At 33.0% G+C, this 27,145-nt stretch overlaps 1 protein-coding gene and 1 long non-coding RNA gene across 2 annotated transcripts; one reads left to right on the plus strand and one right to left on the minus strand.

Moving 5' to 3' along the window:
* The first annotated feature begins 1,479 nt into the window (after positions 1-1,479).
* Positions 1,480-26,655, plus strand: LOC127715946 (sodium-dependent proline transporter-like). The gene is made up of 15 exons (XM_052222052.1): positions 1,480-1,488; positions 5,999-6,116; positions 7,242-7,373; positions 8,192-8,413; positions 11,383-11,527; positions 12,652-12,790; positions 13,074-13,208; positions 13,628-13,731; positions 14,201-14,325; positions 15,177-15,289; positions 19,586-19,717; positions 20,589-20,688; positions 21,285-21,385; positions 23,267-23,419; positions 24,368-26,655. Exons 1-15 carry the CDS (start codon positions 1,480-1,482, stop codon positions 24,647-24,649), a joined length of 2,010 nt encoding a protein of 669 aa, XP_052078012.1. The 3' UTR covers positions 24,650-26,655.
* Positions 15,729-16,553, minus strand: LOC127714766 (uncharacterized). Its single transcript, XR_007987929.1, has 2 exons — positions 16,363-16,553; positions 15,729-16,196 (listed from the first exon to the last, which is right to left on the minus strand). It is a non-coding gene; the product is annotated as an uncharacterized LOC127714766 (long non-coding RNA).
* Positions 26,656-27,145: the final 490 nt, after the last annotated feature.

A 27,145-nucleotide genomic window follows, 5' to 3' on the forward strand; every position in this document is an offset into this window, starting at 1 on the left:
TTATATCAATAATGTCTCGGACAAGTTCGAGAATCAGTGCCGATCAATTTTTTTTAAAGAGTTATGCCCCTTGGAAATATTAATGATATGGAAAGTTGCCTTGTGAGCGCTCTGATGTGCTCAATTCTTGCCAGATTTTTATGAAACTTATATCATAGATTTGTATCAACAATGCCTCGGACATGTTCGAAAATCAGTGCCGATCAGTTATTTTTAAAAGAGTTATGCCCCTTGGAAATATTAATTACATGGAAAACTGCATCGTAATCGCTCTAATGTGTACAATTGTTGTCAGATGTATATGAATTATATCAACAGTGTATTGGACAAGTTCAAAAATCAGTGCTGATCAATTATTTTTAAAAGAGTTATGCCCCTTGGAAATATAAATTATATCGGAAATTGCATTGCATTTTCTCTCAAGCCTTCATTTCCCTAATATATTTATAAAAAGTTCAGGTATTGCCATTGGACCATGAACAGATAAAATATATGCAACGCGGTTGACATTGGAACTCTGTTCTTTTCTTGGGTACTGAATGAAAGTTTCCATTATGATGCGAGCTATTTAAATTTTAGACAAACTAATATTTTGGTCCGCGAACTCACGATCCACTGAATATGGAAATATAGTGGGAGTGGGACATTGTGTCCTATTGACACAATTCCGTGTACATTATCATTATTGACTACTTTATAAATGTAACACAGTAGATATCAATCTGATATAGATGTTTATTATAACCTTTTAATGCGTTCACACGAATAGTTATCTTGCTCAAGTTAGTGCATGTGTTTTAGATGCAATTTATTGTGTAATAAGCCTTTGTTAACTCCTTGACCTAAAGTGATAGCTTGTAAGATATGAAAAACATGTTTATGCAATACTTGTTCGAGACACTGATAGAGAAAAATAAGTGGCCTTTTCTATTTTCGGTCAGTGATTTATGAAAATCAATCAACACCGCTATTAAGAGTTAAAACATGCAACTCGTTTTTTTATTTCCTGTTACTACGAAAAAAAGTTAATAAGGCGAAATAGCGATTTTTTTCCACTTGTTTTTTTTTTCATTCCATTTATCCTTTCTTCCATTAATTTCTATTTATCTATTTATTTTTAGGCGGAGTGCCACAATTTTACCTTAAGTTCAGCATATTTACGGATCCAACCTTTGAAGACATATATAAACCATATAAACAACGAAAACCTATCTAGCGTCAACAAACAGATTGAAACTCATTTCCAGGTTTCAGGTATTTAAGAACTCTTTAGCTAATGAGACATATTTCAATCTCTCCAAAGTATATTTGCCACCCGGATTTTTAGATTAATAACTCGTGTGTACGAAAAATCAAGACGCTCCTTCAAGGACGTAAGATAGATAAAATTTTCCATGACGCTTTGATATTGAGGGCAACTAGTAAAAATCCGTGCCCCGAAAGATAAAGTTCGGAATCTTTTCTTTTCACTCTGGAACCATGGGAAAGGTAAGACATCCGGGGATTTCTTATTTTTCCATAACCTCTAAATTATAATTTGTTAATATTATTGTTAATAATAAATGAACAAAAGATGACAGAGTCTATAAATGTATTTGATATTCTTAAATCACTGTCAGAAAGTTCCGAATAAAGATAAAAATTATTTTGAATTGATTTCATTACAATTTGGAATAGTATAAGATAACGCGAGAAACTCATAAATAATGTCTTGTATTAATGAATGAAAAGAAATTTTACTTAAGTACTATTGCCATTCACAAATTGAATCGATGATTTCTAAAATGTCTAAAGTATTTGCAAAAGGAATTGAAAAGAAAATATTTAGCGCCAAAATCACTGATAACACATATAACAATGATAAAAAAGATTATTTTGCAATGTTCTGTATTGGTAAAAAAAAAAAAAGAACAATAACAAATCTTTTTTTTACAAAAAATTCTACATAAAATACCAAAGAAATACCAAAATAAAATGAAATTCTAAACCAGAACAGGGTACCATTCTGTAGCAACCGAAATATTTTGATCTTTAGAATATCAAATTAATCTTTACATATTTTGTTTATTTATTTATCTATTTATTCGTTTAATATTTGTTTGGTTTGTTTGCCGTTTAGTTTGATTATTAGGTATTCATTATTAATTTCAATGTTCACACTGATTTGATAACTGTATATGATTCATTCATTTATTTCTATCATATATATACATCCGCTGCAGCGGAGGGGTATTTAGATTTACCATTGTCCGTCTGTACGTCCCAAAATTAGTTTCCCATCTCTAACTTTAGTTTACCTGAACCATATGTTATGAAACGTATACCCAATGCTTATTACTACATAACATAGATCAAGTTTGAATTTGGGTGGCATTACTTTTTATCGTTCTAGTGTTATGCCCTTTACATATTGAAAATTGTTGAATATTTCGTTTCCGTTCTCTAACTTAAATTTGCCTCCACTAAATGTTATGAAACTTATACAAAATGCTTATTACCACAAAACTCAGATGAAATTCGAATTTAGTTGGCGTCACTTTAACCGTTATGTCCCTTTATAACGTTATATGCTTATAAGCAAGCGGGAGCATCATCTGTGTCCCATGGACACATTCTCCATTTTTTATTATTTTTTTCTCGTTTTAAAAACGTGTATATTATTTGTATGATCGACTTGCACGTTTCTATTCATTGTTGTGATTGCGCTCATTTTCCGACTTCAAATACATACTATTTTGACATATGATTTCACCAAATATTTAATGGAAAAAGATCGATATTGTATATTAATTCGTGATACTTATACATCAAAACATGCTGTTGCAAATAAAAAGCAGCAAAATAAAAACGCTTTTATTGATGTTTCTTGTTTCAAAGTTACAGTGACACCTTTAAACACGTAGAAGAAGCTCAAAAGTCTCATCGAAATCAATAATGTTTTTTGCTAGATCTAAATCACTCTACATCTGTGCATTTCATACAAATAAGGCGATGTGGTATGATTGCCACTGTTCATGAATCACTCTACATATGTGCATTACATATAAATAAGGCGATGTGGTATGATTGCCACTGTTCATGAAGATGATGGCTATATAAGTGGGCGTCTGTTTGGTTGTGTGGGATGTATAATTTAGCAGTCAAGTCTTATCGGAATGTTGATGTTAAATCCGATGCCTAATAGTACCTCGCTCTCTGCGCGTTTAAGGGCTATTGCAGTAACTCACCTAAGGGTCCAAAGATAGTCTGTTGCAAGGCAAAATGACTGCCCCTATCCAACATTCCCTCCTTTCCATCTGCAGTTCAAATTTCTCGCCCTTCATCCTGGTCCTTACATAACCTATTTTATTAATTGGTAATATGCTTTCATCCTGAATATCTTTAAACAACTGCCACTTGACATCACAATGAGTCAGTCCTTTTTCAAAAGGAACATGATGACATTGAATCATCAGTACCAAGTAAAAGACCAAGAGTCAATGACCCACTACACCAAGAATTGATAGACATAAAAAGGTCTTCAGAGACATCAACCTTAGTGATATAATAAAAACTACCAATCGAACACGCATCGTTTTAGTTTTATTGAATCATATTAAGACACACAAAATTACATGCATTCTGGACTCATGAAAATCTATTGGGACTCACCATTTTTAAAAGTGATGAGTCCCAGGACTCACCATGAACAATTCCTAGTGAGAAACCTGTGACGTTAAGCAAGCAAACATAAAAAAAATAATCGTTTACTAGTATTATATATATAGTCTCGAAAGTCCTGAAGTAAAGTAAAAAACCAAAAGTGAAATTAGTACAACAACACTCCAAAAATAGCACACAATTAATCAAAAAGATAAAGCTACATATATTTGTTTTAAGTAGCAGAAAAAACTCTAAAATATTTCATGTTTGAGTAAAAATGAAGTAGCATTTAATCAGCTACTTATTATTATAATACTTCAAAAGACATTGAATGTCAACTTTTCTGTTGATTGAATTTGTCGCAAATGTTTTGACAAACACACTATCTTAAGTAAACAGGTCATTTATTTTGAAATCTAGTTTGATTATAACAGATTTTTCTGTCGTGGACACGAGTGGCTCAGAAGGTTAGGTTATCTGAAGACGTGTGGTACATGTAAGGGAATGTAAGGGAATGTACCTGAAAGTTTAAAAATCAGGTTAATTGAGCACAAATTTTTCGATCTTATATTTGACCCTGTCCGACCGACATGTTTGGGGATATAATTTATTAACTTAATATAATGTTGTGTCTTAACTGCACCTATGACCTGTTTTAAGCTTTTTAAATACCCTTTTGAAGTTTTATCAGACCAAGATAAGCAACGAGGGTCTGGATTGAAGGGGGTCCTTTATTTTTTTATTCTTTAACTTTTTAAAACATTTTTCTCTATTTTGTATTTATTTTAACCCTTATTGCCTATTCTTAATATTCAAACACTCCGTTATTCTCTATTCCTTCTTTTATTGCCTATTTTTCTCTATTCTTTGTCCTTTATTCTCCACTTTTCCCCCTTGATTCTTTCTTCTGTAAACCCCATCTAGACCCTCATTTATTGATTCAATTATAAGATACAACCGACTTTGTACTAAAACTGTTAAAACTATCAGCTATTCAACTGTCATGATTTATAAGTTTGAATAGTGAAATTTAATACATAACATTCTAATGTTAACACAAAAAGTGAAGTTCTTTTATTACGTAATTGTTTGAACCATGCTCTGAACGAACTTTTGTTTTATAGTACAGGGTTAATCTACATTACATAATATTCGATTAAAAAAATGCAAGTTAATAAAATTGATCAAAATTTACGTTTCGGGTATACACATGAATGTATCCACACAACAATGTACCTGTTACTAAGTTTGATTTTACTGTATCAATAATTCAAAATCATATTACACAGGGGCCTCGGTGGACGAGTAGTCGAACTACTGTATCACTAGCCTGTCAACACAGAGGTTGTGAGTTCGAATCCCGAACGTGGCAGGTTCGATCGCCTCCAAACTAAATTGACTAGGATTGTCAGTTTTCCTACCGAAAGTCGGTGGTTCTCTCTGGGTACTCCTGCTTCCTCCACGAAATAGCAAAATAGTTCTGAAAGGGTCGTTAAACATCAATAAATCAAACAATCAATCAATCATATTACACAGCATTTGAAAAAACCATTGAAAGTTCTTTATAAAAATAACTGCGTGTTGTACTTTTCGTCACTCTTTCCCTTTGAAAACTTAACTTGTCTCTATTGTCGGCAAGTCGCCTTGTCTAATTGATGTATTATCGAGCAAATATGCACGGGGTTTTTGAATGGAGTTTACAGAATACAGAATATAATGGATAAACAAATACAGCAAAATGGGCTAAAATATAATTACTTAGATAATAATGGCTAGCTTAAACAACTGAACTGATTAAAAATACTTCTGACTTAACAGCTAAGCTGATCTCAAAGCGAAGCGTTTAAACAGTACAGAGGGTGGTAAACTTGTTGGTAATGGAACACAAAGCCATAAAAGACATGAAAAAGATTGATTTATTGTTAGTGTTTAACGCCACTTTCAGCAATAATGGCTATAATGTGGCGGTCAGTTTTTATTGTAGGAGGAATCCGGAGTGCCCGGAGAAAATCATCGACCCTCGAAAGAAAAAATGAAAATCCCAGTCAACTAAGATTGGAGTCGAACGCAACTGCTACGTGCGGGGTTCGAACTCACCACCTCAGAATCGACGTGCTAGCGATACAGTATATGAATATTTACACAGATCAACCCACCTTCCCCCGGCAAAGAGTGTTTCGGTGTATATGTCAATGAGACATATATCCTACGATACAACAATCAAGATGTATTACCGTTTGCTCCTGAAAATTTAGCAAAGTTGTATACAACTCTTCGTAACAATCCCCCCCCCCCCCCCCTATAACCATTGGAACTATTGTCTTAATTGCAAAATAAATGTCTTATATTTATTTAGGAAGTAGAAAGACAAGCATGGAGTAACAAGGTAGAATTCTTCCTGTCTTGTGTTGGATATGCTGTGGGTTTGGGAAACGTGTGGAGGTTTCCTTATAAATGTTACAGGAACGGAGGAGGTTAGTTTTATAATACAACGATAAACTTATATTTACATACAAGCCAACAAAAGTAACAATAAAAAAATAAGTATGAACTAGAATTTATCATAAAACATAATAAATAGAAAAAAAAAACACCGTTAAATTATCCCATGCAAAATTTTCATTTGAGAAAAGTGTTCCCATGATTCAGAAAATGCGACAGTTAGTAATCAATCAATTATATGTGATGCAATTAAAAAATTATCAGCCGTGTTTAAAGGTCAAATATCGGTTTTTAAATGTTGAGTGAAAACAATATTTTTAAAATTAAGAAATTGCAAATGAACATTTTCTCGGGTTTTTTTGCCTGAAATCAATCGTTTTTATTAGAAAACAACTCTCTGTCAACATTCATACAATTGAGCAATTTATAGCAGGGTATCGTGTATCCAATTCCATTTAATATGCAAAATGCATTTTCTTGTATCATTTTTGTTGTTGACTAGTATATATATTAATTTTATTATGGTTCGTTTTGTTCACTATTTGCTTTTAAATATATCTACAGTCGAACCCCGATAAATCAAAAATGAAGCGACCTATCCGAGGTTCGAGTCATCCGAGGTCGCGAGTAACATCATGTTTTCCCATTTCAAAATTCTTCGACTTATCAGAGTTTCGGCACAACCGAGTTCGACACAAAACGAGGTTTGACTGGACACGTAATAATCGAAAATACTGAATTTCCAATGTATGTTATAGAAATAAAATAAACGGTACTAATTTTGCTGCACCAGATGCGCATTTCGAAAATCAATGTCTCATCAGTGATTCTCGAGGCCAAAATATCTGAAAATCCAAAGCTTATTAAAAAGATGAAGAGCAATAAACCAAAAAGGACAAACAAGTATAGCCAAAGCCGAGCAAGGAATCAGGGCTTTGCATGAGGGAGATATATTCCTTAATTAAAAATAATTTCCAAAATTTTGTAACAGCAAATGTTAATAACACAAAATCCGTATTTTCATTCCAGTACCGAAGTACTGACTACTGGGCTGGTGATACCCTCGGGGACTATCAGTCCACCAGCAGAGGCACCGGCCCAGTGGTAGTTATATCATAAACGGTACCAATAATATTTTTTTCTTTGATTTCTTTTAGGTGCATTCCTAATTCCATATATTCTTATGTTGGCATTGGTTGGGCTACCATGCTTCTTCCTAGAACTAGCATTTGGACAGTTTGCATCATTAGGACCATTTACCATCTGGAGAGCTAGTCCTCTATTCAAAGGTACATTTGTACATAACATTGTAATCGTTTATCGATCGCAACAATATACGATATAAAGCAAATCGAGCTTGTTAATTGAGGCGCAGAAATTGAGGAAAGGGCGACATTTATCGAGCAGCTTTTTTGCCGAAAACAAAATGTTTCAGACATTGATCTAATATTGTCTTTTTACTGTAAATGTAAAAGGCTACAATAATATCAATTTAAGTAAACACAAAACTAAAACACAAATAAAAATGACAAGCGATGTAGGACAAACATTAATGAAAAAGCAAACCAACAACACTACACAGACATTTTGTATGGTCTAAAGACATTCGTTCCATTACAACTTTCTTTGTGCTTGATCAGTCAATTGATATTTCGATAATGTATGCCTTCCATTGAATTTATTAGAATGATACGATTGGTCAAGATGTTGTTACAAGAGTTTTAACATTAACTTTCATATCTCGATAAAATACAATTTATGACGGTGAATCATTGACGATATTCAAATACATTTTTAGAATGTATTACCGCCGAAAGATACAATTTTTATAATACGTTTTTAAAAACTTTTGACTTATGGAAAGAAAACAGAAACTTTTTATATGAAATTGGTATAATCATTCAGAAATAAGTATTGTTCTAAAGTTGTTTTATTCGTGTTATAAATAGCGTGTGCAGAAGCACAGTTTGAGTACAAAAAGAGATCATGCTTCGGTCCACAGTTTCACAGGAATGCTTATAAATCCTAAATCCTTAAAATGATTTCAACTCTCATGTAGCATCTCTTATTGTGGACGTTGATTTGTTTATTTGTTTATCTTTTTTAGGAGTTGGTTTTGCCTCCATTGCGTTATCTACCCTTGTGAGCATCTATTACAACGTGATAATAGCCTATGCCTTATTCTACATGCTTGTGACGTTTGTCAGTTTTGATGGCGATGTTCCCTGGGCTACTTGCAACAATCCGTGGAACACTCAATTTTGCATTACAGAATCGACCAGAATAACAGACGATATGAATGAAACACAGAAACTAAATATAACTTTAGGTATCATAATAGTTATAATGTAATTGATAACAAGTGTATGATCTGCTTACCACGGTTTCTTTGGATGGTAATTTTTACCAAACAGCCAAAATTGCATAAATATGTAGTGATTTTTCTACAATAATTATTCTTTTGTTTATATGTAGAGAGTCTTCCTCTAGTCACTCAAAAGACTTTAAGCTATTTCAGGGGGACACTCCACACAATTAACCTGTTAGGTTATTTTAAAATTTATCTAAAATTTACAATTTAAGAGCTCCTTGTGTCTGTGTACTTTAAGATTCATACAATATCTTGACTTAGTAAACTCTGAAAAGATGATCAAAATGAAAAATGCACGAAGAGAAAATATGAGTTTAGCTCATAACCTTAATTCTAACAGATTTGTAAATTGTTGAGTATTCATACCAACAAATTTGATAAAAAAGACATTCTTCACCAAATTCGAATTTCTGCAAGTGTATGTACAATTTTGAAGTGTTTTTCGGATACAGATAAATTCATCTTGGTTAAAGATGTCCTTCGATGCAAACGTTTGGGTATATGGTATATAATCTATAACTTATACAGAAAAAAAATACAAAAGCAAATGGTTCTAACTGTCTTAAATAGGAACGCATGATATCGTTTTATCATGCCACGCCTACGATAGTTTTCTAGTCTGTGCGTTGGTTCGTTCCGTATCAGGTTTACGTATTTATTTAAGGTAGCTTACAATGAAATCGTGACGACATAAACTCGAAACTATGCTAACATGTTCAAACAATATAAACTTTTTTAAATAGTGTATACAAAATAGGATTTTGACCATAATTTCGAGGAGTTGTGATTAAACGAGCTTGGAATGGTGTCCAGTGAACACATATTCTTGGTTAGTCAGTGACACTTAATATTAGAGGTTTCTCAACATCTTACGAAAGAACGAAAATTGCCCTAACTTCACGTAACTTGCCGTAACGAGAAAAGTGGGAGCAGTAATTTATTTAATAATATTGGACTATCGGCTGTGTTCTTCTTCCCTTTGAAATGTCTTTTATATATAAAAAAAATATATATACATGCTGTATTTTTTAAGACCATTTTGAGTCGTTGACATATTATATTGACTTGATATGTATTATATATAATATACAATTTACGGTTCAATCAATGACAGTTGAAAATCTAATTGATCAAAAAATTTTGGGGAGGATATAAAATATTTAGACCATGGACAGCAATCGTGCAAGAGATTTTGATAAGCATGACAACATCATTTCGAATTTTTTAGTACATATATATGTGAAAAAGGGTAAATGTAGGACTTTGGAATGGAATGGGATAGGAATCTTTTTTAATCTACTCAAGGATCAGATCAATGGGAGAAGGTCTTTCGCAAACATGAGTTAAAACAAATCTAGGAGTGAATTCCTCTAGTTTTTAATTTGAAACAAAAAGAAAACATCCTCGGATCCGGGGTAACTTCGTTGCCCCAACTTTAAAATCTACATGATCACTTCTTCACCATAAATGATTATTAGTGATATAATTCTAGCTAAACTGGTAAACTCAGGAAGATAAATAACGGGAAACATTGAAATAAATATTTGAAAAAAAAACAGTTAAAAACCTTAAAAAGATATACTGTAATGTATTTAGTTTTTGGGATTTTTTTTCATGGCCATTCTTATTCTTTTTGTGTATGTTTTATTATCGTATAAATTTTAGTAAATATATAATTAATTTTGTTTTCTTGTTTTTGTGGAGTTTTAATGGCATGCTGTTTATATATTTTCTTCTGTTATTATTTTTCTATTTTTTTTTTTTTTACTTAGGGAATGGAATTTTAGAAAAATGTACCTTTTAAAATAATATGTAACTATCAGTGCTGTAGCACTCATACTTTTAACAAGAATACACAAAACTCTATTACTTTACGATTGATCGAGTGCTCCTTTATATTTCTGTAACCTTTTCCCAATAGATAATATTCTTTTAACAAATAGCGGTGTTCACGACATATTTATCCAAGATACTCGTCGTGAAATTCATGGAATACTTGCCACTAAACGTTAAACATCCAACAATCAATCAATCAATCAAATACAAACCAGACGCGCCGATTGTTTTTAACATTAACATAACATAATAATGTTTTTTTTTAAATGGATAAGGGAGATAAATCGAACGCATATACGACATGTAAACAAACGAAACTCAACGTAAGAATACGCAACATTCAACAACAGAAAATAAATTGGAACACTGATGTTTAACCACAAAAATAAAACGCAAGGTTGCAAAAAGACTATGAAATTGATAACTGTTGTCTTTAAACACGCTGCAATATCGGTAGAAATTTATGGTGGATTTTATTTTAACAAAATTACTGCTCCTTAAAATACGTTCGTAAAGTTTCGTCCGTTCGTATGATGTTGATTGATTGATTGTTGGTTGCTTAACGTCCAGTGGCAAATATTTCATGCATATTCAGGACGAGAACAAGTTCACAATAAATACAATAGGTAGGTTCTGCAATAGATTAAGGGATTAAGGTCGGAGAAATTTAGACTGCCACGGGAAATGAGGGTATATTGGATAGGGACAGAAATTTAGCCTTGCAACAGGTCACCTACGGACCCCTCAAAGAGTTGTTGCAAGGGTTCTTAACGTGCAAAGAGCGTGGCACTCTCTTTACACGAGGCATCGGATTTAACGTCCCCATTCTGACCGGACGTGGCTGCAAATTTGTACATCCCGCACAGCCAAACGGACGCCCCACTTTAGCACGGGTTTTACTGCCGGTCGGAGGAAGACCAATGGTGACCATACTTCTATACCCCAGTCACCCTTGGGGGTCGTATGATGTTGAGAAACCTCTACTATAAGCTAACATTAAGGTGACGAGAGAAGAACGCAAAGTCAAAATTACGATTACAAATCGTATATAGATCTCACCAAACGTCTTAAAACATTTTACTTATTTGTAGGTCGTATGAATACCACATGTGTGGATAACATTTTAAATATGGGTGGCATGAATTTTACTGACCTGTCCTACAACTTTACACAGACAAATCTATCAACATGCAGCTATGTAGGACGATATAAACTTCCCAGTGACGAGTATTTCAGGTAAATTACAGCAACAGAGGATTATTATGCTTAAGTGAATGTTATTTTTTATGTGTTATTATGAATAAGTACTAATCTAACAATATGCTGCTATGCAGAACGTTACAAACTTCCCAGTGACGGATATTTCAAGTAAAGAGCCAGACAAAGACTTTTTCTCACTTTTCAGTGTTAAATGTACTGATAAAAAAGCTATCCTTGTAAAGTTCACTTTTTTACTAATACTCTCCTTTTTTACGTCATTGCTGTGAAAGTGTGCATAAGACGCAGTTTTTTTTTATTGTACGCTACGATTCTTTCGAAGAGTTAACCATTTTATGAAACAATATTTTCTATTTTAATAACCAATATTACGATATTCAGACTCACTGTCTGAAGATTTATAAATATGGGAATACACATACTTTTTCAAGTTATATTAAAAAGTTCAATGTTCATATTCACCGTCTACTATTTTGTATAATATCTTCAAACGATTCTCATGACCACGCTTAGTCCTGAGTTTATACACACTTTCTCGCAGAAAGATGGTCGGTTGAATCAATTTTAACCGATCGTCAATACCCCAATTTGTATACTACAGAAATACGTCTGGTCTATGAATTAAGCTTTTTTGTTTTATATTATTCTGAGAAATTGGTACGTCACACCGATCTAGATTTGAGAAACGTTTCCTTTTTAATCAATCAATGAGCGTAAATACAATGTCACATGTCCAAGAAGGACCAACGTCACGAAAGTGCATAAAAGACAAAAAAAAAAGTCCACAAATTGAAGCACAGCAGTCCAAAGATTTCATGCATACACTTTTTAATTAAAGTGACTAAAACAAGACGTGTTTACGAAACTTTAGATTAATAGTTATGCTTTTTTCAAGTAACGTTGGTAAATAAGTGTTTAAATAATTTATGTGCATAGACGTCGAGTGTAAAATATACATTTCTCTGAAATGCAATAATCCTGATTTTGGACTTTGTATTTTGTTTTTGTGTTTTGTGTTTTGTGTTTTGTGTTTTTCATGACGCTTTTATTTCAGCATTTCTTGGAGAACGTTTTGTACTTGACGTTGTCATGACAGCCATGGCGACTGGAGCTCTCGGTCTAATTTGATATTTGTCTTTCAGTCGGTATGTTTTGAGACTACATGAAGCCACTGATTTTGGTGACGTAGGGGGCATCAGTCTGAAGTTGGCATTGACCTTGCTTCTAGCATGGATTTTTGTCTTCTTTGCTTTAAAGAATGGAGTGAAATCGTCCGGAAAGGTAACGTATGACCATATATCAACCTCCCCTAAACGGTGACGGGTGAACACTTTATTTATCATCATTAATAAAATAGCAAGAATTGTTTTGATAATTGTTGTTACGTCATTTTCTGTCACGTGATGATTTTAGCAGACGACTATCGATGTCGTAAATATGACTTGACCGAAAAAGTCTTTGAATTTGCCAGGAGTAAATGATGCAACAACAATTCTTAAAACAATTCTCTTTAAGGTTATTGCTTTTGCTATGCTTTATCGTCCTCTTAATTTACTTATTTCAGATCATCTATTTTACGGCTCTTTTCCCTTACGTTGTGTTGGTAATTTTGCTAATAAGAGGACTTACATTAGATGGGTACATGGAAGGGATAAAATTCTACGTCATACCAAAGTGGGAGAAACTGGCAACACCTCAGGTATTGTTTTTATAGTTTAACCATTCAATTCTCATAATTATGAAAGATCATAATTTACAATCAATGAACAATATGAGCAATTATAGTTCAAAGAAAAATTACTCTTTATTCCTGTATGACGTTTATTTGATAAAGCAAAAACTTTAATGACATAAGAAAAAAAAACCAACCAAAAATGGGTTAACTTACATTTATTTTACGTTTGTATATAAATGTAGGTACCAGGTGAAATTATGCTGTTTTAGCCTTTATTGAATACATTTTAATTGACATTTTACAAAGCACGTGTACAAAAAATGTACGTGCATCTGCCATTATGATATCATTCTGTATTCTTAAGTTATGAATCAAATATTATCTTGTTATCTTACTTTAATGGAGGCTTGGTTGGACAGTAAAATACATTCATATTCAAACAGGTATGGGTAGATGCTGCATCACAAATTTTCTATTCGCTTGGACCAGCATTTGGAAGTTTACTAACCATGGCAAGTTATAACCAATTTAAGAACAACTGTTACAGGTAAAATTATAATATACTTCCTACAATTACCTCCCTTTAGCAGAGTCCCTACTGGAGACCATTCAAATTGTAAGCTCCAGATTTTAAAGGAGGCACTATAATACCTCATATTTGTGAATTTATAGAGCATGCAGCTAGCAAATATTTTACATTATATCAAAGAACATGTACACAAACATCATTCTGATAAACCGTGAATGTTTTAACAACATAATCACAATGGGCTCATGTTGTTATTAAAAATGAGAACAAAAGAGCAACTTCTTGCTTTAAATGAAATAAATCTTTTTGTTCAATAGATTTCGAACAGAAAAGTTGTTTTTGCCGTGTTTCCTGCCAACACGTCAGAATTCCCCATATTATGTTTTTTCAGTCGATCCTGAAATTCAATTTGTTTTACGTTCTTCCATGGACATACTCCTCAGTCCTTGCTTTAAAAGACACTCATTCGTCCTCGAATTTATTCCAGGGACGCCATACTGGTTGCCGTCATCAATTGTGCAACCAGTGTATTTGCGGGTTTTGTAATTTTTGCTGTGCTCGGATTCATGGCGCACGTGACTAATCAAGAAGTCGGCGATGTTGCAACTGGAGGTAACTTTAATAAATTATTATGGTCTTATTATTCAGAGGCGGGTGAAGGGGAGGGGACCAGAGGGCCCGGTCCGCCCTTATGCTTCATATATGATACAATCAAGTGATTGATTTTTTTAATTCTACTTCTAAAATTCATTTACGAACTTTTCTTAACATTTACTATTAATTTTTGCACCAATGTCATTATTTACGTATTTTGCCGGAAAACCGTAACTGCAAGAATAAAACACTAAGTAAAACATCAACATGAAATTGAATTTATGAGTCAAATTTGACAGGTAAATTCAGAATTCTGTGAAAGTAAAGGCCACTGGAAAAAAAATTCGCTCGAAATACAATATTGTCGTTACATGTAACATGAAAAGACAATGAAAAATGTTGTGAGTTTCATCGCCGGGCGTGACGACTTAAATGATCACGTGGTACATGATTTTACCTCTTGCATGAATTCAATACCTGCTGGATTTTAGGCTTTGATTCTATATTGTTTTGTTATTATAATTCCATTTTGTTTGAAGAAACATTAAAAAAAGTGTTGTATACTATATCGTTTTAAAGGATTTGTATTTGTGAAAATGAAAAATGAAAAAAAAACTATACAGCAAACGGTAGTTTTTATTGATTTTGATGTTGCAAATATTTGGAGAATCTACAAATACGACAACCGCGAATTCTATAAATACTTATATGATGTCGCTAAGCAAGTTTATATGAACGAAACGATATTGGGTATGTGCCTGAGGCTGCAAACTATAAAAAAAAAACAAAAAAACTAAGAAACATTCAGATATGACAAAGTCAAATAATGATGAGGTTAACAGAGTACTACTTCTGTTTAATATTTACAGGTCCTGGGCTTGTATTTATCGCCTATCCAGAGGGTATTGCCAGGATGCCTTATCCACCGATCTGGGCATTTTTGTTCTTTTTTATGTTGCTTTCATTGGGAATGTCAAGTCAGGTAAGCACATTTAAAATCTATATTAATATTTACATTTAAAAATTAAACAAAAAATTAATTGAAAAAAATAAACAAAAAACCAAATGGTCAATCGGACAGACAAATCTATGCTCTGCTCTGCGTTTTGTCCTTTTTATTGATTCTGTGCAGAAATATTTTTTAATAAAACAGTAGCAGTGATAACATACACAAATGTTCTAATACCTAAAAAAATGGGTAAAGATGGAAAAGGAACACATAAACATGTAGCATGGAATTTGGTATAAAAGCTAATGGTATTATAGTCATGTTCTAACTTTTACAGTAACGCTGTTAATAGAGCCCTTAAATTCAAATACGATCCTTTTAAACATACTAATCCTTTAATTAAGCATAATCTTAAAGGTTATGCATTTAAAATTGTAGTATATCTATATGAATATTGTTTTTATTATACCCCACGCAACGAGTTGCGGAGGGTATAATGTTTTTGACCCGTCCGTCCGTCTGTCCGTCCGTCTGTCCGTCTGTCCGTCCGTCTGTCCGTCCGTCCGTCTGTCCGTCTGTCCGTCCATCAGTCCGTCAGTCCTGTTTCTTGTCATCGCAACTCCTCTCAAACCACACAACAGAATTTCACGAAACCTTTTTAGATAATAAGGACATACTATGTAGTTGTGCATATCGACAGGAAATTACGATTCAATTCTTTTTCTAGGAGTTACGCCCCTTTGAACTTATTTTCTTTAATGTACTACTGCAACAGTTTGTCATCGCAACTCCTCTCAAACCACACAACAGAATTTCATGAAACCTTTTCAGATAATAAGGACATACTATGTAGATGTGCATATCGACAGGAAATTACGATTCAATTTTTTTCCAGGAGTTACGCCCCTTTGAACTTATTTGCCCAATATACTACTGCAACCTTTTGTCATCGCAACTCCTCTCAAACCACACAACAGAATTTCATGAAACCTTTTCAGATAATAAGGACATACTACGTAGATGTGCATATCGACAGGAAATTACGATTCAATTTTTTCCAGGAGTTACGCCCCTTTGAACTTATTTGCCCAATATACTGCTGCAACCTTTTGTCATCGCAACTCCTCTCAAACCACACAACAGAATTTCATGAAACTGTGTAGATTATAAGGACATACTATGTAGATGTGCATATTGACAGGAAATTATGATTCAATTTTTTTTTCTGATACATTGTTTTTTTCTTACACTTATTTTATTTCTCCAATGACAATGTGGGGACGTGGGGTATGTGAGCGCGCTCACTAAGGTTCTCTAATTGGTACTAATATTGATTTTGTTTTTCATAATTTATTGTTAACTGAATATGTATTGCTTTGCAATTATGATCCCTTACAGTCTGCTCTTACATCCTGTCAATATTTATATTTTGTCATTTCACAAGGTCATGATTTTCTCAGACTGTTCATTATGTCTGTACACTAAATCTGTTGGATTCGTCCTGGTTGATATTTTAGTCTAAGAGAACATGATTTTGTTAAGTATACATATATATGAAATTGGCTTTTAACTAGCTATAGCTATCAATAATTGAGGGTACTTTGTTTGTTTTTTCTTTTAATTATTTCCATGTGCTACGTGTCGACCTGATAAGTCAAGGACTTTCCAAATTATCTATACATTTCGTTCATAGTGTGTGGTGTCCGAGATCAGTCGCTGAGTGCTCGCAAACATTTTCTCTCTGCATGTCTTAGGTCATTTTTGTAATTTTCTGTCGTTGGTTGGTTATAAGCCATACTTGTTTTATGCGTTTATTGGCCATGCTTAAACCAGGTCGACGGTTTTGTTGTTTGAATTGCTTCACATTTTGTTATGACCTGGCCTTTTATACATTTTGTTTAATAAACGGTATTGTTATAAGCTCATTATTGAAAGTCGTATGGTGACCTATAGTTCCTAAACATCCACATTCTTCGGACTCTGGTGTATAATAAAATTGAGAATGGAAATGGGGAATGTGTCAAAGAGACAACAACCCGACCATATAACAGACAACAGCAGAAGGTCACCAACAGGTCTTCAATGCAGCGAGAAATTCCCGCACCCGGAGGCGTCCTTCAGCTGGCCCCTCAACAAATATATATACTAGTTCAGTGATAATGAACGCCATACTAAACTCCAAATTGTACACAAGAAACCAAAATTAAAAATAATACAAGACTGACAAAGGCTAGAGGCTCCTGACTTGGGACTGGCGCAAAAATGCGGCGGGGTTAAACATGTTTATGAGATCTCAACCCTCCCCCTATATCTCTAGCCAATGTAGAAAAGTAAACGCATAACAATACGCACATTAAAATTCAGTTCAAGAGAAGTCCGAGTCTGATGTCAGAAGATGTAACCAAAGAAAATAAACAAAATGACAATAATACATAAATAACAACAGACTACTAGCAGTTAACTGACATGCCAGCTCCAGACTTCAATTAAACTGATTGAAAGATTATGTCTTCATCATATGAATATCAGGCACAATCCTTCCCGTTAGGGGTTTAGTATCATACCATCATAACATATATGAGAAGAACATAACCCGTGTCATGCCAACAACTGGTTTTTAAATAAATGTGTTTAGTGCCGATGCAAAGACCTTATAAGGGAATCAATACTAACGCCAAAATATGCAATCTTTAATGACCTGACAACAGTATCGTAACTATATCCCTTCTTAATAAGTCTATTTAAAGGTTTTGTTAGCTTCAGAGGTGAATACTGACATTTTTGTGCTTTATAAAGAATATTTCCATAAAAAATTGGATGTGAAATACCTGAACGTATAAGAAGTCTGCATGTTGAGCTATATTTACGAACGATGTCCTTATACCGATGATAAAATTTAGTAAATGTTTTGACTAGTTTGTGATATCGAAAACCCTGGTGTAATAATTTTTCAGTAATACATAAATTTCTCTCGTTAAAATCTAAAACATTGTTACATACACGAGCGAATCGTACAAGTTGAGATATATAAACACCGTAAGATGGTGACAAGGGAACGTCACCATCTAAAAATGGATAATTAACGATAGGAAATGAAAAAAACATCTCTTTTATCATATATTTTAGTATTAAGCTTTCCGTTAATGATATAGATATCAAGATCGAGGAAAGGGCAGTGGTCATTGTTAGTATTAGCTTTATTTAAAGTAAGTTCAACAGGATAAATTTCTTTAGTATACATACTGAAGTCGTCATTATTGAGAGCCAAATATCATCCAAATATCTAAAAGTATTATTAAATTTGTGTATCAGATGTTGTTTCGATGGGTCTTTGCTGATTTTTGTCATAAATTGTAACTCATAGCAATACAAAAAAAGGTCCGCAATTAGTGGTGCACAGTTAGTCCCCATTGGAATTCCGATAACCTGACGATATACGGAATCTCCAAAGCGAACAAAAATGTTATCTAGTAAAAATTCAAGGACATATATAGTATCAAAGCATGTCCAATTGACATAGTTTTTTTTGTTTATTGCTACTAAAAAATGACTTAAAAGAGTTTGAACATATATATTCACATTCTGACTTTTTAAATGCCCATTTAATTAGGTGTGTGAATTTTTTCTTAATGAGAATGTGAGGCAATTTGGTATATAGGGTAGAAAAATCAAAACTTTGAACAGATTCAAAATCACCAATATATGCATGCAATTTATCAAGTACTTCCAACGAGTTCTTGACACTCCAAAAGTAATTAATTCCACTATTTTCGAAGGCCTTATTTGAACAATTTATTATCAGGTTTTTGATTGTACCAAGTGTACTGGTAAGAAGAATAGACAATTTAGTAGTGGAACAATGGCTTGAAGACGAAATGAATCTATATTTGTAAGGTGTTTTGTGTAGCTTCGGAAGCCAATACATAGTTGGGACTTTCATTGTATTTGGTTCTGCTTGTAAATATATAATACATATAATAGTTGTCTCATTGGCATTCAAACATGATTTCCTAATTTCAATATGTATAAATATTCGTTTCCTTTTGTCAGATTTAGCAATTGTGAACCCAACTTTAGGAGACCGTCGATGGAATACAGGAAAACTGAGGAGGATATAATTTTGGTTGAATAAAGGAAAACTTAGTTTGAGATAAATTCATGTTGAATACAGGAAAACAGAGATTGAGATAAATGCCAAGATGAAAACAGTCAAGTATAAATGGGTCTTTTTGAAATGTATTCATGTTCCCTTAAAAGATGTACATAGTAAAGATGTTAGACCGAAAAGTCATTAATTATATATTAACTGTTGTAAATATTTATTTTCAGTTTGCAATGGTAGAAGCCATCATTAGCGCTTTAGCTGACGAATTCCCAAGTACCCTCAGGAGAAATAAAGCAAAACTGTGTGCTGCAGTTTGTCTTGTACTTTTCTTGTGCGGCCTGCCTTTAGTGACAAATGTAAGCGATTTCATTTTTCGTTTTACATTGATTACAGCAATTTATGGATTATTAATTCATATTAATTTATATATAACCGCAGATAGTTTGTGTATATTGTAATTATTTTCATTTTCTTCTTAAATCCATTGTTTTAATATATTTGCCGTATTATCGTTTTTAATCGCACACCTGATTGTAGCGGACTTTTTGCGATATTCATAGATTATAAATAAATGATATTTCACTCATTCCTCTAAATTTTTGTTTTCCAAATAAATGTGCATCTCTTATACAGTGCACATGTACATAATGACATGTTGTTTAGTTTGAGAAAGGAGATCTTTGTATCAAATGACAGAATACTAAATACTATTATGTGTTGGCGGTCAAGTAATGAAAGAAGTTCGAAAAAAATTTTGTCATTTGTTGTATACAGTTTATTAAGTTAGTTAAAAACTCACCCAGAAATTATTGACGACTTTTAATGATGAACACCAGGAACCGTTTTAATAATAACATGCTAGCTCTTTAGTTCACAGTTAAGTCATCAATACGCTATTTGACTGGGGACCTCGGTGGCCGATTGATCTAAGCAGTTCAAGTACTGTATCACTAGCCTGTTAACACTGAGATTGTGAGTTAGAATCCTGCACGTGGCAGGTGCGTTCGACTTCAATCTTAATTGACTAGGATTGCCAGTATTCCGGTCTCTGGGCACTCTGGCTTCCTTCGCAAATAGAAGTGGCCGCCATTAAATAGCTTATAGTGCTGAAAGTGGCGTTAACATCAATAGATCAATCAATCACTATTTGAACTGCAATGCCACAGTCGTCTTTGATTAAAAATCAAATATCACATGATATTATTTTCATATATATTGTCTTTACAGGGTGGTATTTGGGTGTTAACATTAATGGATGACTACTCCGGGAGTTATTCTTTGTTGTTTGTGTGTATGGTAGAATTAATCGCTATAGCATGGGTATACGGTAAGTTAGTACAGTCTATAATGCAGTAAAGGCATTTGAAAACCGGACAAAAATTTAAAGGATACCGCGAGACATGGGTGATTTAAGAACCATAACCCCAAAAAAACAGACAGAAAACATCATATTTAAAAGAAATAAAAGAAACTGCAATGTTAAGTCACCCATAGTGTACAGAGAAAGCGAAAGAAATGCAGATGACATGCTGTTGGGATGTTCGATATAGGAGGCTAAAAAGTGGGATGTGAGATATAGGGACAAACAAGTGGGATCTGGGAAAAAGAAGGGAAAAAAAGGTTGGAAGTAGAGAAAAAAATGAAATAAAGCTAGATTTTTGAGATGAGCAATCCCGTGTCACCTCCCTCTGGAAGGTTGAGGCAACACGTACATGTACCTCTCTAATATTTGGACTATTCCACAAATCACATGAACATCACTGTTATAAACATGACACACATTTGAAACATTTTTGTAGAGTACAAACAATTGCATTTTCTCAGAAATTAGGTATTTTTAAATAGTTTAACTATATCATAGAATCTCACAAAATCAAATTTATTCAACCGTAATAGTTAAATGCGCATGCTCTTAACTTTCAGGTCATAATAGATTTTTAGAAGATGTTTACATGATGTTGGGATTCAAGGTGAATTATTACTGGGTTGCGATGTGGAAGTTTGTTGCTCCTGTTATAATTGTGGTAAGTAGGTGTTTGTTGTGTGTTTGTTTGTGTGAATATATGTATTAAAACATACGTTTTGCAGTCTGGTTAGGACAATCATGTATTGCAACAATCTAAATCATATTTTTGATTTTAATTTTATCAATATGATGGGTTTTACAGATGGAGTGTGGACTGCTTACCCTTTCCGGATCACTTCAGTGTTTTATCAGGCCTTGCTTAGTCTTATCTTTATTCTTACGTCTGATGTTTTTCGGATAATTTTCTATGTTTATTGGTGGCTTTTGGAGCTACAGATATTTCATGTATAATATTTTAATGCATTATGGTATTTTCGTAATATATTTTAAATGTCAATCTCAACAGAAACAATGTTTAATGTCCAAACACTTTAATCATTAATTGTACAATATATCCGGTTTTGTATACTAATTTTATAGGTTTGTTTGATTATAAAACACACGCGAATTATCCAATAAATCAAAATTGATGCTTTGACATAACATTTTGGTAAGGTTTAAAACTCCATATTAATTGTCTTTGCACATAAAAGTCTGATATTTGCATATCAATGAACCCTTGCAACAACTATTTTAGTGGCCAGTAGCTTGCCAGTTGCAAGTTCTGTCCTTTCAAACGTACCTCGTTTTCCGTTGTCTGACGAAGTGCTTGGTCGGGCGACTTTGCAGGACCTTAATGTACTTCATTGATTTATTGTGATGTCTAATTTTTTCACACTCAGAAAATGCATAAAAATAAAGGATCAGTCTTCCAAGATATGAAAACTCTCTCATTTGATAACAGGGCCAATTCATGCCTGTTTAAAGAATTGTCAATGAATGTTTACCCATAACCATAAAACCTCGATTCCTCACCTTCGCCAATAAGATAGCAGAAGAAATGGAGATACTAAATAGCATTACCTCTAATTGCTATCCTTGCTAGCTTTATCCATCACTTATTGCGACTTTTTACCGAATTATAACTTGTTTTGAGCAACACGACGGATGCCTCTAGTGACACAATAACTTATCATGATTCATGAGCCTCTGAGCTCACCTTCAGTTTTTGGTGTTGTTCGTGTTCCTTATATTTCAGTTGTGTGGTGTTTTTTTTTCATCAGTATGGTAATTATTTTCGTCATTCGTCCTTTGAACATAGTGTTTTCTTCTATATTTCTTCGACTGCTTGTTTTTGCAATTGATCTCCTTCGGTTCCTTTTTGTTAGAAATAAAATATAATATTATCTCTACTTGCCTTTTGGTAACATATAGCTCATAACATATTCAAATTTTAACATTTCTACATCCTTAGCTTTCATTTTGTGTTTTTTTTTGGTTTGAGCGTTCTTGATGTAGGATCATGTAGGTTAATCCAAAAAGTCAATACATTTATAAAATTTAATGTTTTATTCATCTACTAGAACTGGGTAGATACCGCTGCTGGTGGAGTGCTAGTGCCCGAGGGTATCATCAGCTCGGTATAGACAGTGATTTGATGCCAACACGATTGATAAAATACTTTTCTTAAATGTTCCGTTGGTAAATTCAGAAATAATTAAGAAACATTGAGAAAGTTACTATCTCCCTCATGCAAAATTGAACTTAGACATGTTAGATAGATTCTACTATTCTTTTTAGGTGTCTTTTGGTCTTAAAGCACATCTTGTATACAAGTAATTATATAATCTAGGCTTTCACAATTTTTGGTTTGAATACAAAAAAGTGCATAGAGCGCATAAAATTAACAAAGCTTTATTTACATTTGGTATATGTAAATGTCGCCAGCCGATTGTTCAACCAGTCCCTGTTTTCTGTAAGTATCATTATAATTGTAACATTATTTAACCTTTTAATTCGTCAAAGTTTATTAAATTTTATATCTTTTGTTTCATTTTAGTTAATATTGATTGCATCTGGTATACAGTTTTCACCATCAGGATATGGAAACTATGTATTTCCAAACTGGGTTCAGGGTGTTGGATGGGGTCTTGTGTCAATACCGATTGTTCTGCTACTTGGAACCATGCTTATTCAGCTTATTAGATTTGGTGTAAGTCCATACATTAGTAGATTTATTTATAACTTATGTAATAAACTCTTAAGTTTGCCTACTTTTTCCCTCTTTCTCTTTATCATTTATGTGTATAGTAATGATAGTAAATGCATAGGCGGCCGAACGCGTGAGCGATCGTCCGTTCTTCTTTCAAAATGGGAAGGAGATTTCCTTTTTTTATGCAACCGTAACTTGAAAAATTATTGCAGCGCACGTAATAGTGTATGACCTATCAAAATGTGGTATTATTTGCATTTAACCCGCTGCTGATCACCAGTTTTGATAAAAAAAAAAGGCTTAGCTCTAATATGAAACTTGAGTAAACAATGAAGCTTTTCTCACAGCTTTCCAGAGTGCTCAGTAATATTAAGCTTATGTTATAAATATGAAGAGCTAAAAGTCGTAAATATATATGAAGTTACTTCAAGGAAAGTTCATTCATTATGCCTGAAATTGAAAACATGACATGAACTGTCTGACATAAAAATTTTAAAAGTTAGAAAAGTTTTCCAGTATCAATAGTATCAAATGAATGCTAGAGCACATATGAAATCAGTGAATGCAATGATTTTTTATCTTCTATTATTGTTGATATATGATTGATTGATTGATTTTTGGTTTCTCAACATCCAGTTGCAAATATTTCATGCTTGTTCGGGATAAGAACAAATTAACAATAAAAACAATAGGTAGGCCCTGTAATAGAGGCCTCCGGGATGATATTTGATATAATAGAACTGCAATTGTAATAGACTAATATAGAAGGTAATGTTTTACCCGAAGACAACCCTTGGGTTCTGGTATAAACAGACAGGAAATCAGTGAAGTTAATTGTTCACAGCAGTAGTGCAATATATTGTTTACAAAAATTTACTACATACAAAATAAATGAAAAATATATAAAAATAGCATTGTTTATTTAACATATGAAGTAATAATTTCTAGGGTTTTCGAAATGCCTCCAGACCACAGAAAGACTGGGGCCCTGCTTTACCAGAAAACAGAACGGGCCGATATGCAGATTATTTGGAAGTTGTTCATGAAACGAAAAAGGAGGACATACAGAAAAACGGAGTCATTGAAATGGACAAAAACGAACCACATATTGTAGAACAAATAAAGAAAAGACGAGAAATTGCTCATTATAATAAAGGATACGAAATGGACGAAAAGCCAAAGGCCGAACAAAATGGACACACCGTGCAATCTGAAGATGACAAATTGTGATTTTGTTGTAAATGTAAAGACGATATGTTAACTTAAAGTATACTCTGTACATTTGAACTATTGACAGATGTCAATTTCACGAATGTTTAGTGGAAAAAGCATATATAAGAAAATAAGAGGTTTCTGTAAAACTCATAATAAACTGTTGCAATCTACTAAACATTCGATGAACCAGACAAAAAAGCACAAGAATGATTAAATAAAAAATCATGTCTAGATACTAACCTTATGTATAACTTACTCCATTTGATCAATAGTGTCGATCTACGATAACCGAACTTACAAAATTTTGAAACATCAAACGGAAATAATAGCATAACAATTAAAATATTGGACATCTGGAAATGATTTGTATATAAGTACATTTGTATGTTTAATCAAGGAGTCTTTTAGTTTCAAATGTGAAAGTTTTTGGAAGGCTTTAATCATTAAATTAATGTCCAGTGCGACCCATTTTCAGTCCAAATGGAACTTTAAGCTTTTAACACCGTAATTTGATATCCTTATTCATAGTAATACTGTTTCCGAAATTCGCCGAAGAATTTTGAAGTTTTCCGAAGTTATGTTATAAGGTATGAGTTTGGATTCACACCGTGGGCATTGTTTAGTGGTATTACATACATTATATTTTAAATAAACTCATCATAGATACCAGGAATAAATTTCAATACCACTTTTTGTCTGTTTTCAACACACCATCCCTATTTTAAGCCATTAAAAGGACAGCAGGTATTATCAATGCAATAATTTAAACCTTTTTGTCTTTGTCGGTGCTCCAATTAGGGGTTTAACCATGCCAATGCACGGGTACATTATTTTGACCATGATCATGATGATTTGATTATAACTGTTGTCTTGGTTGCTCAGTCTTTAGTATGTGTTCGCCTTCCTATTATTATTATTATTTTTATATTCATAATTGAATGTCTTTTTCTTATCATGCTTATTTTGGCGTCATCTTTAAGATTAATGGATTCTGATTACCCGAATGTGTTAAGTACAATACATTTCAGATCAATTTCTATGTAAAATATGCATTGCACATTGAGTTAATTCGCATTTCAACGTACGGGACGACCTGGGACAAGCCAATTACCTGACTATTAGGTCTGAGAACACAGTTATCGTCCTTTTATTTTCGTTGTCTACAAATATAGTCCCTAGTGTGGAAAGTGTGTTACTTGCAATTTTTTTTATACCCTTTCCAAATTTATTTCTTCATGTTTTATGCCCCAAATAGCAAGTAGGGGATGGGATGAAATTACACTAAAAAAATTTAGGTCATGTATTTTAAAGTAAAGTAGTGATTTGGTTCAGCTAAAAAATATTAAAAATTAGTAATTCGGAAGCTGTCAAAAGAATTCAAGACACCCGTAACATAAAATTGTCCATATTTTGAGTTAGAGCTGATCAAGTTTTCTATAATTTTGATATAATGTGTACCAAAGGTAGTAAACCACACTGTAAAATATTATTGAGAAAGCGCAGATGGGATTTTTTTTTAATTTTCATTAATTGTCTAAAAGAAATGCACTACGAAATACCTGTGTTCTCGGGCCAATAATCTTAAAATCTGAATAAAACATTTCAGGATATGGTTACTCAAACATGGTCTTTCCAGTCTAAATTTTATTTACTATCGATTTCTTCATTCAAAATGTGTACTGTATGATGATAATGGAATATTGTACAGAAATTTTCAATACTAACAGCAACTTTTATTTGAAATTATTTTGTTTCGAATGAAACTCGATTTAGCGGTTAAAATTTAAGAAAATATTAGTAGTCAATTCTTGTAACAAATGAACTTAGCATTAATTGTTTTTATTAGTTTGTGATTTTTATAAAGTGTTTTATATAAAATTATTTATAAATTATAATTATTGTAAAGACTGTATTCAAGATCTGGTTATGTAGACATATCATTTAATAATATGTGTAATTAAGGGGTTCACTTTTATATGTACTCTTCTGTTGTAAATAAATAAAGATCAAGATTTATAGAAGTTTAATTGTTTCTACCTTTGCATAAACATAAATATAAAGTCTACGAAACTGGAGTTTTTTTTTGAAAAAGAAACAAAAATGTCTTTGTTTGAATCTTGAGAAAACATTCAATTCACAGTCATTAGTGATGAACAGAGATGTTGGGTATACGTAAATGAGACAAAACCCAACGACACAAAACACCAAAATATTCAGAGATCGACAATCGGTCTTCAACAACAGATACATATCTATATATCGTGCCGAACTCGAAATCGCCCCTTGTATGACTGGTTGATTGGTTGGTGTTTAACGCCACTTTCAGCACTATTGGCTATTTTGTTGCGGTCAGTTTTTATTAGTAATGGAAGCCGGAGTGCTGACCATCAGCAGGAAAACTGACAATCCTTGTCAATCAAGATTGGAGTCGATCGCACCTTCCACATGCGAGATTCGAGCTCACAACCTAGTTCAGTGTTGACAGGCTAGTGATACAGTAGTTGAACTACT

Source organism: Mytilus californianus, unplaced genomic scaffold (genome assembly GCF_021869535.1).
Source record: "Mytilus californianus isolate M0D057914Y unplaced genomic scaffold, xbMytCali1.0.p SCAF_9, whole genome shotgun sequence".
Taxonomy (NCBI): Eukaryota; Metazoa; Mollusca; class Bivalvia; order Mytilida; family Mytilidae; genus Mytilus; species Mytilus californianus.